The 12,733-nt window shown below is 43.0% G+C and overlaps 3 protein-coding genes across 3 annotated transcripts; 2 read left to right on the top strand and 1 right to left on the bottom strand.

The window, feature by feature from the left end:
* Nucleotides 1-354: 354 nt before the first annotated feature.
* EAF01_008251 (uncharacterized protein) lies at nucleotides 355-3,722 on the top strand (the record flags this gene model as incomplete). Its single annotated transcript, XM_038916507.1, has 5 exons — nucleotides 355-365; nucleotides 449-1,292; nucleotides 1,345-2,377; nucleotides 2,437-3,453; nucleotides 3,475-3,722. 5 exons carry the CDS (start codon nucleotides 355-357, stop codon nucleotides 3,720-3,722), a joined length of 3,153 nt encoding a protein of 1,050 aa, XP_038767869.1.
* A 1,305-nt stretch (nucleotides 3,723-5,027) lies between these two features.
* EAF01_008250 (uncharacterized protein) lies at nucleotides 5,028-7,341 on the bottom strand (the record flags this gene model as incomplete). The annotated part of the gene is made up of 4 exons (XM_038916506.1): nucleotides 5,028-5,370; nucleotides 5,434-6,578; nucleotides 6,633-7,247; nucleotides 7,306-7,341. The coding sequence occupies 4 exons, from the start codon at nucleotides 7,339-7,341 to the stop codon at nucleotides 5,028-5,030; spliced, it is 2,139 nt and encodes a 712-aa protein (XP_038767868.1).
* Nucleotides 7,342-10,436: 3,095 nt separating this feature from the next.
* On the top strand, nucleotides 10,437-11,245 carry EAF01_008249 (uncharacterized protein; the record flags this gene model as incomplete). The annotated part of the gene is made up of 2 exons (XM_038916505.1): nucleotides 10,437-11,046; nucleotides 11,100-11,245. The coding sequence occupies 2 exons, from the start codon at nucleotides 10,437-10,439 to the stop codon at nucleotides 11,243-11,245; spliced, it is 756 nt and encodes a 251-aa protein (XP_038767867.1).
* Nucleotides 11,246-12,733: the final 1,488 nt, after the last annotated feature.

Here is a 12,733-nt window from a genome sequence, read left to right as displayed (position 1 = left end):
AACCATCATACCATAGATTCAATATCTCGTTTCTCTCATCTTCTTTTGCACACCTATACAACCAAGGTTTTCAAGACAAAATTGCACATCAAGTTCCCTTCTACTTCTTTCATTGAGTCGGCTTTGTATTCAAATTTTAATATTAATTGCTTAATGGTAGGCAAGAATCTTATGATTTTGTGATACCATTTTACTTCACTTCTTTCATCTACTTTCCGACGTTTTTACAGGATTTCCATTCGTCTACTTTGTGTCCGAGCAGTAACAAGACGACAATATAGAAGCCACAGACAACAATCCTAGGACGGTCCTCGGCTGGTTAACAAATAACAATCCCCTAACTCGGTGGCCAAAATGCTTACTATGTAAGTCTTTTCCCCTTCATTTGAGTTAAGCAATTCGAATGAAGTTCTTTCTCAACATCCTCAATTCTAATCAACAATCTCAGGTTGCGAGCTGGCTCTCAGAGCGATGATGGCTCTGACACAACCGAGGAGATAGTAAGAGACGGGTACCCGTATTATTTCAAGAAAAATAATGGCCGCATGGTGATGGCAAGAAAGATTTCTACAAAACGTGGAAAGAAAAACTTCAGTTTGCTAGGTCAAGCTTTCGGGATCCATGAACCCAAGAGAAAAACTTCCATAGAGGCCTTGAGGAAGAAGAAGAAACTGGCGCGCTTTCCTATCCCACGACCTCCTCATTCGACAGCGCACCCACCACAAAACTTTCCCATCTTTGCACCACCACCAATTCCTTATGCGCCAAACATCCCTCAACAGCCCTTCCCGAATCCCAATTTCTTTGCTCAAACAGCCCCTGGATTTCCTCCTTTCTACCCTGTTCCTGGATTTCCTGCTGCTCCTGCGCCTGTGCCGGCATCGACAACAGCACAGCAACCCATGCGATTTGCGTTTCCACCAAAAGTATCAAAGTCCCCAGATTTTGAAGATCTTCGAAAAGTAGAATCCGACTTTCTTAAGAGGGAGAAGTCAAAGTCAAAAAGAGACGGAAACAATGATGACCATACAGAGATCAAGACTACCACAACGACCGTCATCACCAAACATATCTGTGTCGGCTGCCAGAGAGATCGTTCTTCTAAGTACCATCTTGAAAATCCAATCAAGGCTGGCGAGACTCCTACTCCTGGGTTTTGTCGCAGGTGTCGCAGAAACGTTACTTCTACTAGTGGCTCAAGTAGTGATGATAGTGATGACAGTGATTCAAGGATTGATGGATATGGAGGAAGAGGAAGAAGAAGAAGAAGAACAAAAGAGAGAGGTTCGAAGGTGAGCTAGATTGCTCAGTGATTTTGAAAGTTCCCTTACTAATATTTTTCAGAAGCATTACAGACGCAAACCTATGTCTCGAGCTCGTTCAACTGAATTCTTGAGCCGAGATGATGAGGGAAGAGGCAATGCTCACTGTAAAGACCATCGGCCTGAAGTCGTCGTTGAGGAGAAAGTTACACACGAACGCGAAACCGCACCCAAGGACCCAGCTCGACGAAGTGAGGACAACTCGAAACACTCAGCATCCAGAAGCTACACTCGTACTCGTGAAAGAGATATCGTTGATGAAGACTCTGCTGCTAGAGGAGAGCCAAAGGTGAGAATCAGTATCACAAATCGATCCTTATCGGTCAGTCCACCATCAATCGTTGATGATTCCCGAGAAAAGTCAGTCCGCTTTAACCAGCAAGCGAGGAAAGCAAATGCTACTTCTCAAGCCACCTCTCGACAAGACCTTCATAAAGCATACAGATACGTTGAGCCGCTTCACTCTGCTGCTCGTTACGAATCTCCGCCAAGATCTGTTCGTTTCTCAAAAGAGTCTCTTCCAAGCTTACGTACGAAAGATCATGCTCAGCGCAGACGTACTGAGCGTGCATATCCTGAGCGTACTTACGATGATGACATTCATGAGCAAGTACATGAACATGTTCCTCGTCGTCGCTCCGATGAAGATATTATCGTGGTTGAAACCGAACATGAACAGCCTGAATCTCGACGTGGGCCAAGAAATCTGCCTCGCCGTGTCCCGCGCTCCTCTGACGAAGACTTCATCGTTGTCGAGACCGAACATGAATTTCCCAGATCTCGATTTGAATCTAGACACGATCTAAGGAGACCACAAGAGAGACGTCGCAGTCCTCCACTTACCCCCATCAGGACTCGAGAAACATATATTACCTCTAAAGTTGATCAGCATGGCAATGAGACGCAGTATAAATGGACTACTACAAGCCGAACAAGTTCAAGCTTAAGCTCTCTGAGGAGTTTCGAGCCAAGTATTCGACGTGCTTCTTCAGATATCTATCATCCTTCAACCATTCGTTGTTCTTCAGATTCTAGTGAAGAGTTTAATAGAGCTTGTAAGTACCATGTTATCTTTTTTATGACATCTGCAATCAAAGCGACTAATTATATCTAGATGAAATGGCTCATCAGAATTTGCCAAACCCAGGACCTCGTCGTCGTCAACGTAGCTCATTCAAAAGTTATGGAAACTTTATGGATGGCACCAAGACACCTCCTCGAGCGCCAGACCCACCAACCTCGAACGGTAATTGGGACCCCAGATATGTGTCCAGAAGCAGAGATTGTTCAACTTCTCAGAGTAATTTACCTAAAGTTCCTCAACATCAGAGCACTCCTCGGAACAATCAGGCATGGATGAATGCATCGACAATCGATCAGCTTGATCAACCCTTGGAACAGAATCGAAAATCACGAGTTCATTCTCGATCATCTTATTCTCAATCTTCTGGCTCAATGGTCACTCAATCGGATTCTTTCACAACAACATCAACACCAGCTGGCTTATATGAACTTAGTGTTTCGGACTCTACACGTTTATCCATGGTCTCTCAGCCAGTTTCTATTCGCGACACTACAGACAGTGGGAATGAAATTGAATCCACTATCGCCGCCCCGAGTACAAAGGCAATTCTCAAAAAGAAGCCAGTTATTGAACCTAGCCGTCGTAGTTATGAACGTGCTGAAATTCCAGATTCCAAAGTCGACGATAAGAGCCATGCTGTCCGCTCTACCTCCCAGAAGTACAGGGATCAAATTGGAAGCTATACAGCCTATGTTGAGTACGGTAATGCAGCAGTGGCTGCCAACGAAACAAATCACCACAACGCTAGTAATCGCACTCGAAACGTTGCAGGCAAAGATGATAATGCTACCATCGTTGACGACGCTACTGATCTCACTCTCCGAACAGCTCGTTCTAAGACCGCTGTGCTTGATCGTGTCAAGCTTCGACGCCGAGTATCTTTTCAAGAAAACCCTGAGTATTCGGCTACTCCTAAGCCATCTAGAGAGAATTCTTGGGCCGAGACTACCAATAATGATGCGGAGCAATCATATGGTGGCAATACCTATACCAATAATCAATCTTGGGATGCTAATGCAGATCAATCCTATAGCGCTACTAGTAACAGTTTCTAGTCAAGCCCAACAGATACCGAAACCGTCCTTCCGGATATAGGCGGCTACAATGGTGGCGCTAGTGTCAAATGCAATCCCTTGGATTTCAGCGGAGGTGGTTTTGCATCTACTCCTACACCGAAGTCCAAAACCGGTACAGGAGGGGATGGTAATACTGATGGCAATGGCAATGGCAATAATAAGAATAAGAAGGAAGCTGATGATGATGATGATGACGATAGCTGGGGACCCATCCCTACATTTTCTTCTCTCAAACTTTAAGCTCTTTTCAGCAATTCTTCCCCCGCTTACTTCCAATGTTACTTTAGCAATGGATTAAGCACTTTTCACTCCAAAACACTACAACACAAACAAATGGTTCAGCAAACTGGGAATTGGTCAACGGCGTACGAATATCACTCATACTATGCTACCAAAGCATACACATGTTCACAAAAGATATACAAACAAAAGACGTTTGGATGTGTAATTGTTCACTATCAATCAATCGCTCACATTCTTTTGATTCTCTCTCTCGAGTTTTCTTTCATTTCTTTTTGCTTTAATTTGTTTCCTTTTCATTTCTTTGGTTTGATTTTCATCGGCTCAGGTTCTAATTTGAATGGAGATAGGAAGGCCTGCTTTGAAGGAGTTACATCTGTGGTCGAATTCCATTTGCATTCATCTTCTAATTTCTCCTCACACACGAAGTTGACGGAGCTGACAGAGTTGATTCGTTTGATCTCTTTCCTTGATTTCATCTTCTCTCTCTCAATCAAATTGAGCGGATACACACACTCAAGACATACATAAGGACACAGTACCAGTACCAACACTACAGAATACAGACTTCCCGAAGCCGTCGTTCATCACGCAATATTCCACGAGAGATTTTGATCGGGGATATGATGGGATGCGTGGGGGACACTTTACTTCATGGGAATACTTACTTACTCGCTTCGTTGCTTGGCTTACACACTCTGGGATACGTAAGGGGTTAAGAAACACCTATGGGATACGCTCATGGGATCATGAATAGGAATATGGATATGATACACAGACTTGGGGATTTCGACAATACATGCATGCAGGCAGTACTGCTAGCAGATGGCTATTATAACTTGGGTTATTTTAATAATTGCTGATTTGTTTAGGAAGGAAATTTATGGTATGAGGTGAAGTAGAAAAGTAGATAAATAGGAAAAACCCAATAAAAAAAGATTAAAATGATGTGCTTCCAGGATCGATGTTTGTGTTGTATCGTGTGACTGAGCTTTGCCTGTAGATAGTGCGAGGAAACCTGGGCAATACTAAATTGAATATGTATAGTTGATCACAGCCGTGCGTGTCTCTTGCAAGACTTCTATACCACCATGCAATCTCCTTCAATTTCATGCTCCAAGACCTGTGCAACATCTCCATAACATCCACAGAATGTAAGAAAGCCTATAATCGAACTCCATTAGATATAGATATATGGAAATCGTCGATATCGGTGTTAGCACTCCGGGAACCCAATCCATCCCGTTTCCAAGAGATCTGGAAATCTCACGATATGTAAGACGTTGACGTTCCTCACTTTGCAATCTATTGTAGCTCATGATAGCCCGCGAAATCTTCAACATCAACATCCATTCCCAGCCAGCCAAACCACTTATTTTCTGTGCTTATCATATCTTCGATATCTTCTGATATACTGAATAGCTCTGCTGAGATATCGGGGGTGGCTCTCGGCCTGGTCTCTTCTGAATCTGGTCGGTGCTCGATAGTGGTATTGGATGAGGGTGTCGTTGAGTTGATGAAATCTTCAACGTCGGCATCAACATCAGTATCTACTCCTAGCCATCCCAACCATTCCTTTTCCATTTTTATCATTTCTTCGAGGACTTCCGGCATAAATAAAAGGTGTGATAGCATTTCCGGAATAGAGCTGGGCCAGTCATCTTTTGATGTATCCTCGACCATGGCGTCAGATCTTAGTGAAGGCTCTTACATTGCTTCTCCAATCTTTGTGCCGCGCCGCCTCGCGTTGTCTAGCATATCTCCAATATTTTGAGGTATTGAAAATAGTTTTGCAACGTCCTCCTCGTCTCTATGTTCAATAACAAGATCGATTTCCATATTCACGTTCTCCGGCAGGAATCCATTATCCATTAGTATTGGAAGTGGTTCCCCGTCTTCCGCCCCTTTCGTGTGATGCCCTTGCTCACACTCAAGTTGTGACACCTCTCGCCTTGCATTACTGAATATAGAAGAATTTTCCTGCCACGGCGTCTGAGGAGCAGAATGTGCGTGCAATGATGAACTTTCCTCTGAAAACGCAGCTTTTCTTGGCACTATATCCGAATTCATCTTCTCCGCGACATCGCACATCTTGGCGGGCACACTCATCGGAATGGTACTCTCTATCGATAATCCAATGTGTTCCGGAGCCGAAAGCCCTTGTTCCTGTTCTTCTTTCATCTTTCCCGTCAACTCAAAGTTATTTAGTGCTGATAGACTTTTTCTTCGGTCCTTCACCCTCTGTATTAACACTCTAATTTCATCTGTTATTGAAGTACTCGGTTCTACCTCGTTTTTCACTTTAGTATCTTTGTCCTGCTGAAGCGTAGTCACAGCATCGTTTTCATGACTTCTACAAACAATCATGGAATCGTTTTGCGTAGGCTGAGCAGGGGTAGCTGCAATCCCATACGATTTCTGTCGATCCAATGCACTCTTTTGTGTCTTTGCTCGCATTTTATTCCTCTGCTCTTGTAACCTGACCTGATATGTTTTTGGGCTCTTGGTGTTATGCTGACTTGAACCCTTCTTCTGCGGGTTAGCTCCAACCCTAAGATTCTCGATATCCACCATCTCGAGAGGTTTCAGCTGTCTCTCATTGACCTGATTGTCATGAGATTCAGAGACATTAGTTATAGTGTTAGAGTCCGGGAAGGTTCGAATGGAGCCCTCTTGCACATTTTGCCGAGAAGGGGACACAGGGAGAAGACCCTGTGCTTGCACCAAAGCTTTGCGCGCCCTTATTCTCTCACGTAGATCAGCGATTTGTTTCAGACGATCGTGCTGTAGAGTAAGCCCTCCAGAATTAGATCGCTCCATAGCCATCTGCCTCCCCACTTCCTGCTCTCTTACTCCCTGTTAATTATTATTTGACTTGGGGCGAAGAGCTGCGCCATCACGCTGCGAAACCGTTCGATCAGATTGCTCCTGTAAAGGTTGCGGAGGAAGAGGAACAGGAAGTAATCCATAGGCTTGTAGGGAAGCTTGAAGTTCTGCAGCCTTCTTCCTTTGTTTACTTCGATTCGATTTTTTTCGTCTTGTACGCGAGAGACTTTCTGAAACGGGATTCTCTTCGTGTAGATCCACATTCGCATCCCAATAAACATCGCCATATATATCTCCATACGCGTCCCCATACATCCCATTATGGATAGCCTGTTCTCTTTCTTCTTCTGTCCAACCACTCATCTCCGAGCTCACGGATTCCTGCCGAGTATTATACATTATTGAGTCTTGGGGCGACGGCGAAGGTGTGGAAGAAATAAGAGGCAATTCTGCTTGAACCTTTCGTGTACATGCCGCTCCTTCCACGCTTCCATTGAGCTGCTTCCGTGCTTTATTCCTCTTCATATTTTCCTCCCATAATTCGATTTTGGCGAGACGACCTTCTTTATCCTTGGCTTCAGAGGTATCCAGCTTGAATGCTTTGAAGTTAGGGATTTGTGGCCGCCCTTCAATCAACTCTCCCTCCAATCCTTCATTTCCCATGTCATAATATTTCAATCCTTTATGAAGACTCGGGCTCTAAGCAGTATGTATTAAGTAACAACAAATATGTGTATTTTACGTTAGCAACACTTACAACGTTATTATGGATATCCTCCATTTCGGGATTCATGTTGTGAGATGTCAGTGTTGAACTCAGAATTTTAGTGAAGTAAACAAATAGAACGCGATTGATAACTTGCGTTGGTTTTGATTATTGTATGGAAATGAATGAAGGTGCAAGAAAATAAGATTATGCAACTAGGAGACAGATACTTTCTATCTTCCTTCTGCATTCGAACACAAACCAGCTTTTACGCAACGAGATATCACACTGAAGCAAGTTTTAAGCCTTATAAACTGGGTATTCAATGTCCCAATTTAGGAGTACAAGTTCAACTGTTGCGTTATCTCTTAAGCTTCCAAAAAACCTTTACGAATGATAGAGGAGGACATGGGCAATGAAATCGATATTTGATCATTTTCTCGTGTGTGCCATGCTTTACCTCACCACCACCTCGAGTTTCTCATCCACACGCGCATAGGTAGCCATCAAATGAGAAGTTTCCATAACTTGTGGGATATACATACCAAGAGGTACCTCTCAGAGTGAAAATCACCAAGCATCTTACAATGATACTTATAAAAAAAAGGCGGACGCTCAAATCTATTGGAAATTTGTTTGCGTACATCGAGCCTCAGTTCATGATACCAGCTTGGTACTTAAGCTGCGCAACAAGGACTCTTCGTTGAGATACACCAAAGTTGGTTATGCGTTCAAATGTTTGGTGAATAGATAATTGTTCTGCCCGTTGAGTGCTTCTTTGCTCTGAGTACTGGGAAAATATACCTTTGTACCTGTTCACTTGAGCTCGCAGTCTTTGGATTATCTTGATGAGCTTTGGCGCGGCGAATAAGTTCGAATGGAATTTTCAACTAGTGTTGAATACTCGTCCTTCGACTCGAAAGTAATCATTACTACTGTTTTCCTTGCCAGAACGATGAGGCTATCCGTAACTACAATCTCACAATGTCGGCCTCCGACCATCTAGATCTTACATGCCCAAATATCTTGGCAAATGCCAGACAGCTGATTTCCTACCAGTATCCCAGTACTGATATTTCACTGGAAACACCAATTGAAATCATTCGTCATTCCTGATATCTCACAGGAGCGAAGGCTTCTCGGATACCTTGAATTAAGTTTCCTCGTCGATACACACTTTTCTCTTTTCACTCACCCAACCCTAATGTGGACATTACGACGAAGAAATATAGCCAGTCCATCAACAAACAACGCCAACCCGGGTACAGCTCTACGATCACGTGAGTTATTGGCATGATTGCTCAAGCTCCAAGACCTCGTATTCGCCACTGATGTAGAACTAGTCGTTCTTCCGAAACATTGATGGACATTCGTAGATATTGTAGATGCAAGACACAGTGCGGAGGATGTGTTACAGTAGTGTGTATGAGCACGAGAGGGACCTCTCAAAGATCTGTGTTGAATTTGTTGATGATGCAATCAATGCGGAGTTTGATGGATCTATGTTTGAGAAAGAAAAGACTCCGCAAAAACAATTTTCCTCTTTGGCAAGTCTGGATGGTGATGCTGAAGAATGTTGTTGTCACATCTCTTCGAGCAATGGAGCAATGTCAATAATCAAGCCTTTTGGTGATACGCCGGACAACCGCTATGGCTTGAGTTATTGCTAGACAGGAACGAAAGAAACCTCAATAATGAATCATGATAGGTAGCTAAAAATTACCGCATGGAACCTTTTGGAAAGCGCTCAAACTTTATATCACATCTTATTTCAATCTCGTGCCGCGAGGTTAGTTAGTTGAAACTTCTATAATATTTTCGACTTTGAAAAGGGTTTGGTGCCGAGTATCGAATCATTACGATGTATTGAATGAATCTATCTACGGAGTATAAAAGGGGCACCCCTTTCGATCTAGGCGACTTGTCAATGAATGGAGACGGGTCGAGAATCGAGATGAGAGTCCCCAGTGATTGCTAAGGATTGACCAAGTGTCGACGTTATTTTTGGATATGGATATGGATATGAATATGAATATGAATATGAATATGAATATGGATATGGATGTTGTGACTTACTACTCCTCTTTCGGAGCTGGATTTCCTTGGTGGACGGAAAAAAAGACAACCAAATGCCACGATCTTACATTTTCCTCTGCCAACTTGCAACAAATTTCCTTGGGAATGCGGAGGAATGCGATATATCGGAAAATAAAGGCCTAATTAGATGGGATAGTTGGTAGTTATGTCAATCTTCTTGAATGTCTCCTCATGTATAGTGGAGTGGAATATGTGTGGACTTGTGGACTTATGGACTTGGAGAGGTCTTTCCTTATTGTAGAGACTGAAGTTCAAAGTGAAGACTGAGGTGAAGGGTAAATCAAGTGAAGGGTAAAGAGTGAAGTGAAGAAAAGAAAAGAAAAGAAGAGAAGGAACGGAAAGTCAATGGATGATTGGTTCAATTGGATCAACAACCCCCTGAACCAACTTTTTCCCCGTATTTTTTTCAATTTCACTAACCATCGACCTCATGCATTTAACCATGTAGAAAGAACTCAATTAAAGGAGGCTAAACCGTTAATAGTATGAGATACGACTAAATAAGAGCCTAGCGTGGAAAATTGGCGTCAAATGAAATGAGCATAAGCATTATTATCCTTGTTAACCTGTCCTTTCCCCTGTTGATCATCAAATAAACAGAACCCTGCCCCGCCTGTCTGCCTACCATAGTACCCGTTAGTAGTATTTATCATCGGTCCCAATTGCTTACCCCAAAATTCCAAAATTCCCATGACAATAAGAAGAGCAATCAACCCATCTTCCATCCATTTTCTGCTCCTTCCTGATTCTTTCATCTTCATCTTCATCCTTATCACTTCCTCTCATTATATATACACATATTCCTTCTTGGATACTCACTGTCGTTCATCAACAACAACATCAAATCATCAACACAACTTTATCAAATTATCAGATAATCTCATCTTTCGGAAACTCCGTAAGTTCATTCATTCACTCGCAAAGTAAGTAATAAATATCTACCCCCATCACTCAATCTTTCATCTATACTTTCCAATCCGCCCTTATCATAAACCTGGTCAATCCTTATAACCAACAACTGACCGGTCTCTGCGTATAGTCTTTACAGTCAATCAATCGTCTTGAAGAATATCCCAATAATAAAAATGCAATTCAGCACTCTTTTCCTCGCCGCTGCTGCAGCAACTCTTGCCAGCGCTGTCAAATTGACCAACTCCGACTTCGCCGTCACCGCTGGAAGTCCCTTCAACATCACTTGGTCAGATGCCGAGGGACCCGTCACTCTTATCCTCAAGAATGGTCCATCTACTGCTCTCACCACTGTCTCCACCATCGGAAGTGGATTGACCGGAACGTCCTACTCCTGGACTCCATCATCCAGTCTTGACTCCGATCTCTATGCCATTGAGATTCAAGATTCCACCAGCACACCCAACTACAGTCAACAATTCCCAGTTTCAGGTGCTACTGCCTCTGCTTCAACTGTAACTGCTTCTTCTACCAGTGCTTCCTCCGCTTCAGGATCTTCCACTACTGGTACTTCTACCGGATCTTCCGCTTCAGAATCGTCTACTTCTAGTACTTCTACCGGATCTTCCACTGGTTCCTCCACTAGTTCTTCCACTGGTTCCTCAACCGCCTCTTCTACTGGCTCTTCTACTTCAAACGGTACCTCAACTTCTGCTTCTTCTTCTACTACTGCTAGCGGCAACAGCAGCACCACTCTCAGCGGGTCTAGCTCTGCCTCAAGAACCAGTATGTTTCCTTTGAATTGTCCTGATCAATGAACTATAACTAACAAATCATAGGTGGATCCTCATCCAGAACTGCTTCATCCAGCTCCACCGGTGGAACTTCCACATCAACCTCCGCCCCAACCTCAGCAGCTGCTGAGTTTGCTTCCCCACTCGCATTCATCTTCCTTGCATTTGCAGCCATCGTCACCCTTAACTAAGAATCCAATTTTTAAGTTATGGATGCATGATTTTTCACTTCGTACCTGATTACTTTCGATTTCAATTCAAATTGTCGAAAGTTTTATTTTAATTCCTATAATGTACTTTACGCATGAACGATGATGGTTTGGAGGTATAATTTTTTTGGGATGGTTTCTTGGTGAAGAAAGAAAGATAGCATGAATGAATGGGTACGGTTACGAGGATTCTTGATTCTTACGTTTACTTTGAGAATATATCATGGACGATCGGTTCGAAAAGACAAAGCGATTAGAAGGCGTTTATTCTCGTCTTTCTTCTTCAGTAGCGGACTATTAAGTTTTGAGACAGAGGAGTAGAGTCTACACAGCGGTTAGAGATTTGAATTGTGATTCGAGACTATGGGTTTCGAAGACGATAAATTAATGGAATAGAAATATTCATTCATACACCCATATTTTTCACTTCCTTGACATTTATCATGACTCGTGAATTTTGATTAATCTGACCACATTTCACCCGGAATTGCGAGATGACATAGTTGAGCCTCCCAAAAAGTAAGTTTACACAATAGTTTCACTACAGCTATCTGTAAACTGGGATGGACATTGGTATTAAGATCTCCCTCGTGCTCATGTGATGTGATACGATGCGATGCGATGCGTGTGGATGTTTATGGATGAATGCTCGTTTCCACAGATGCAGACGCAGATGCAGATGCAGATGTAGGGCACATCATAGCATGGTAAGACAGGGGGGTTTCCGTGGTTGGATTGATTGATTGATTGATTGATTGATTGTTGGCACAGTGGTTTGTACGACGTACGCTGGGTGTAGATCTGGGATCCGATGAGATATAGAGGGTAGAAGGCGGAGTGCAGGATGCTCTATGCAGGCAGGGTCGAGGCTCATCTGGTTGTGTTACGGGATGGGATTTTGGGATGGGATGGGATGGAGTTTATGAAGTAAATGAAGTAAATGAAAGAAAGTACACGTATGTTTGACTAAATGACTGATGATTGAGTTGGTGATGGTGGTGGTGATGATGGTGGTGATGATGGTGGTGATGATGGTGGTGATGGTGGTGATGGTGGTGATGGTGGTGATTCATTGGGTAGATTGACGGATGGATGGATGGATGGATGGATGGATGAATGGATGGATGGATGGGTGGGTGGATGGATGAATATATGGAGAAGTAATGTGTTTGAATTTGAGTGTGAGTAATATTTGAGTTGAGTTGGTAAGTCAGTGTGTGTTCTAAAGTGCATATTTCTAGCATGGAAGATCTAGATTGTTAGATGGAGAATCTGTAGGGATATAGAAAGGGATATGAGGGGGGAGTGTTGGGTGTGGAGAGATGGATGGGTGGTTTGATGATATTGGATACTTGATGATTGATACTCGAGTCGAGAGGTAATTACCTAGGTACCTAGTAAATATGTAAATAAACTCGTAGTTTAATAATAAGAAGTAAATAAATAAACAATTCCCAACTTTGTATTTCA

The sequence above is a fragment of the Botrytis porri genome, assembly GCF_014898465.1.
Source record: "Botrytis porri strain MUCL 3234 chromosome Unknown BPOR_011, whole genome shotgun sequence".
NCBI lineage: Eukaryota > Fungi > Ascomycota > Leotiomycetes > Helotiales > Sclerotiniaceae > Botrytis > Botrytis porri.
The sequence above is the reverse complement of the archived record's forward strand: the minus strand, read 5'-3'. Positions and strand labels throughout refer to the sequence as shown.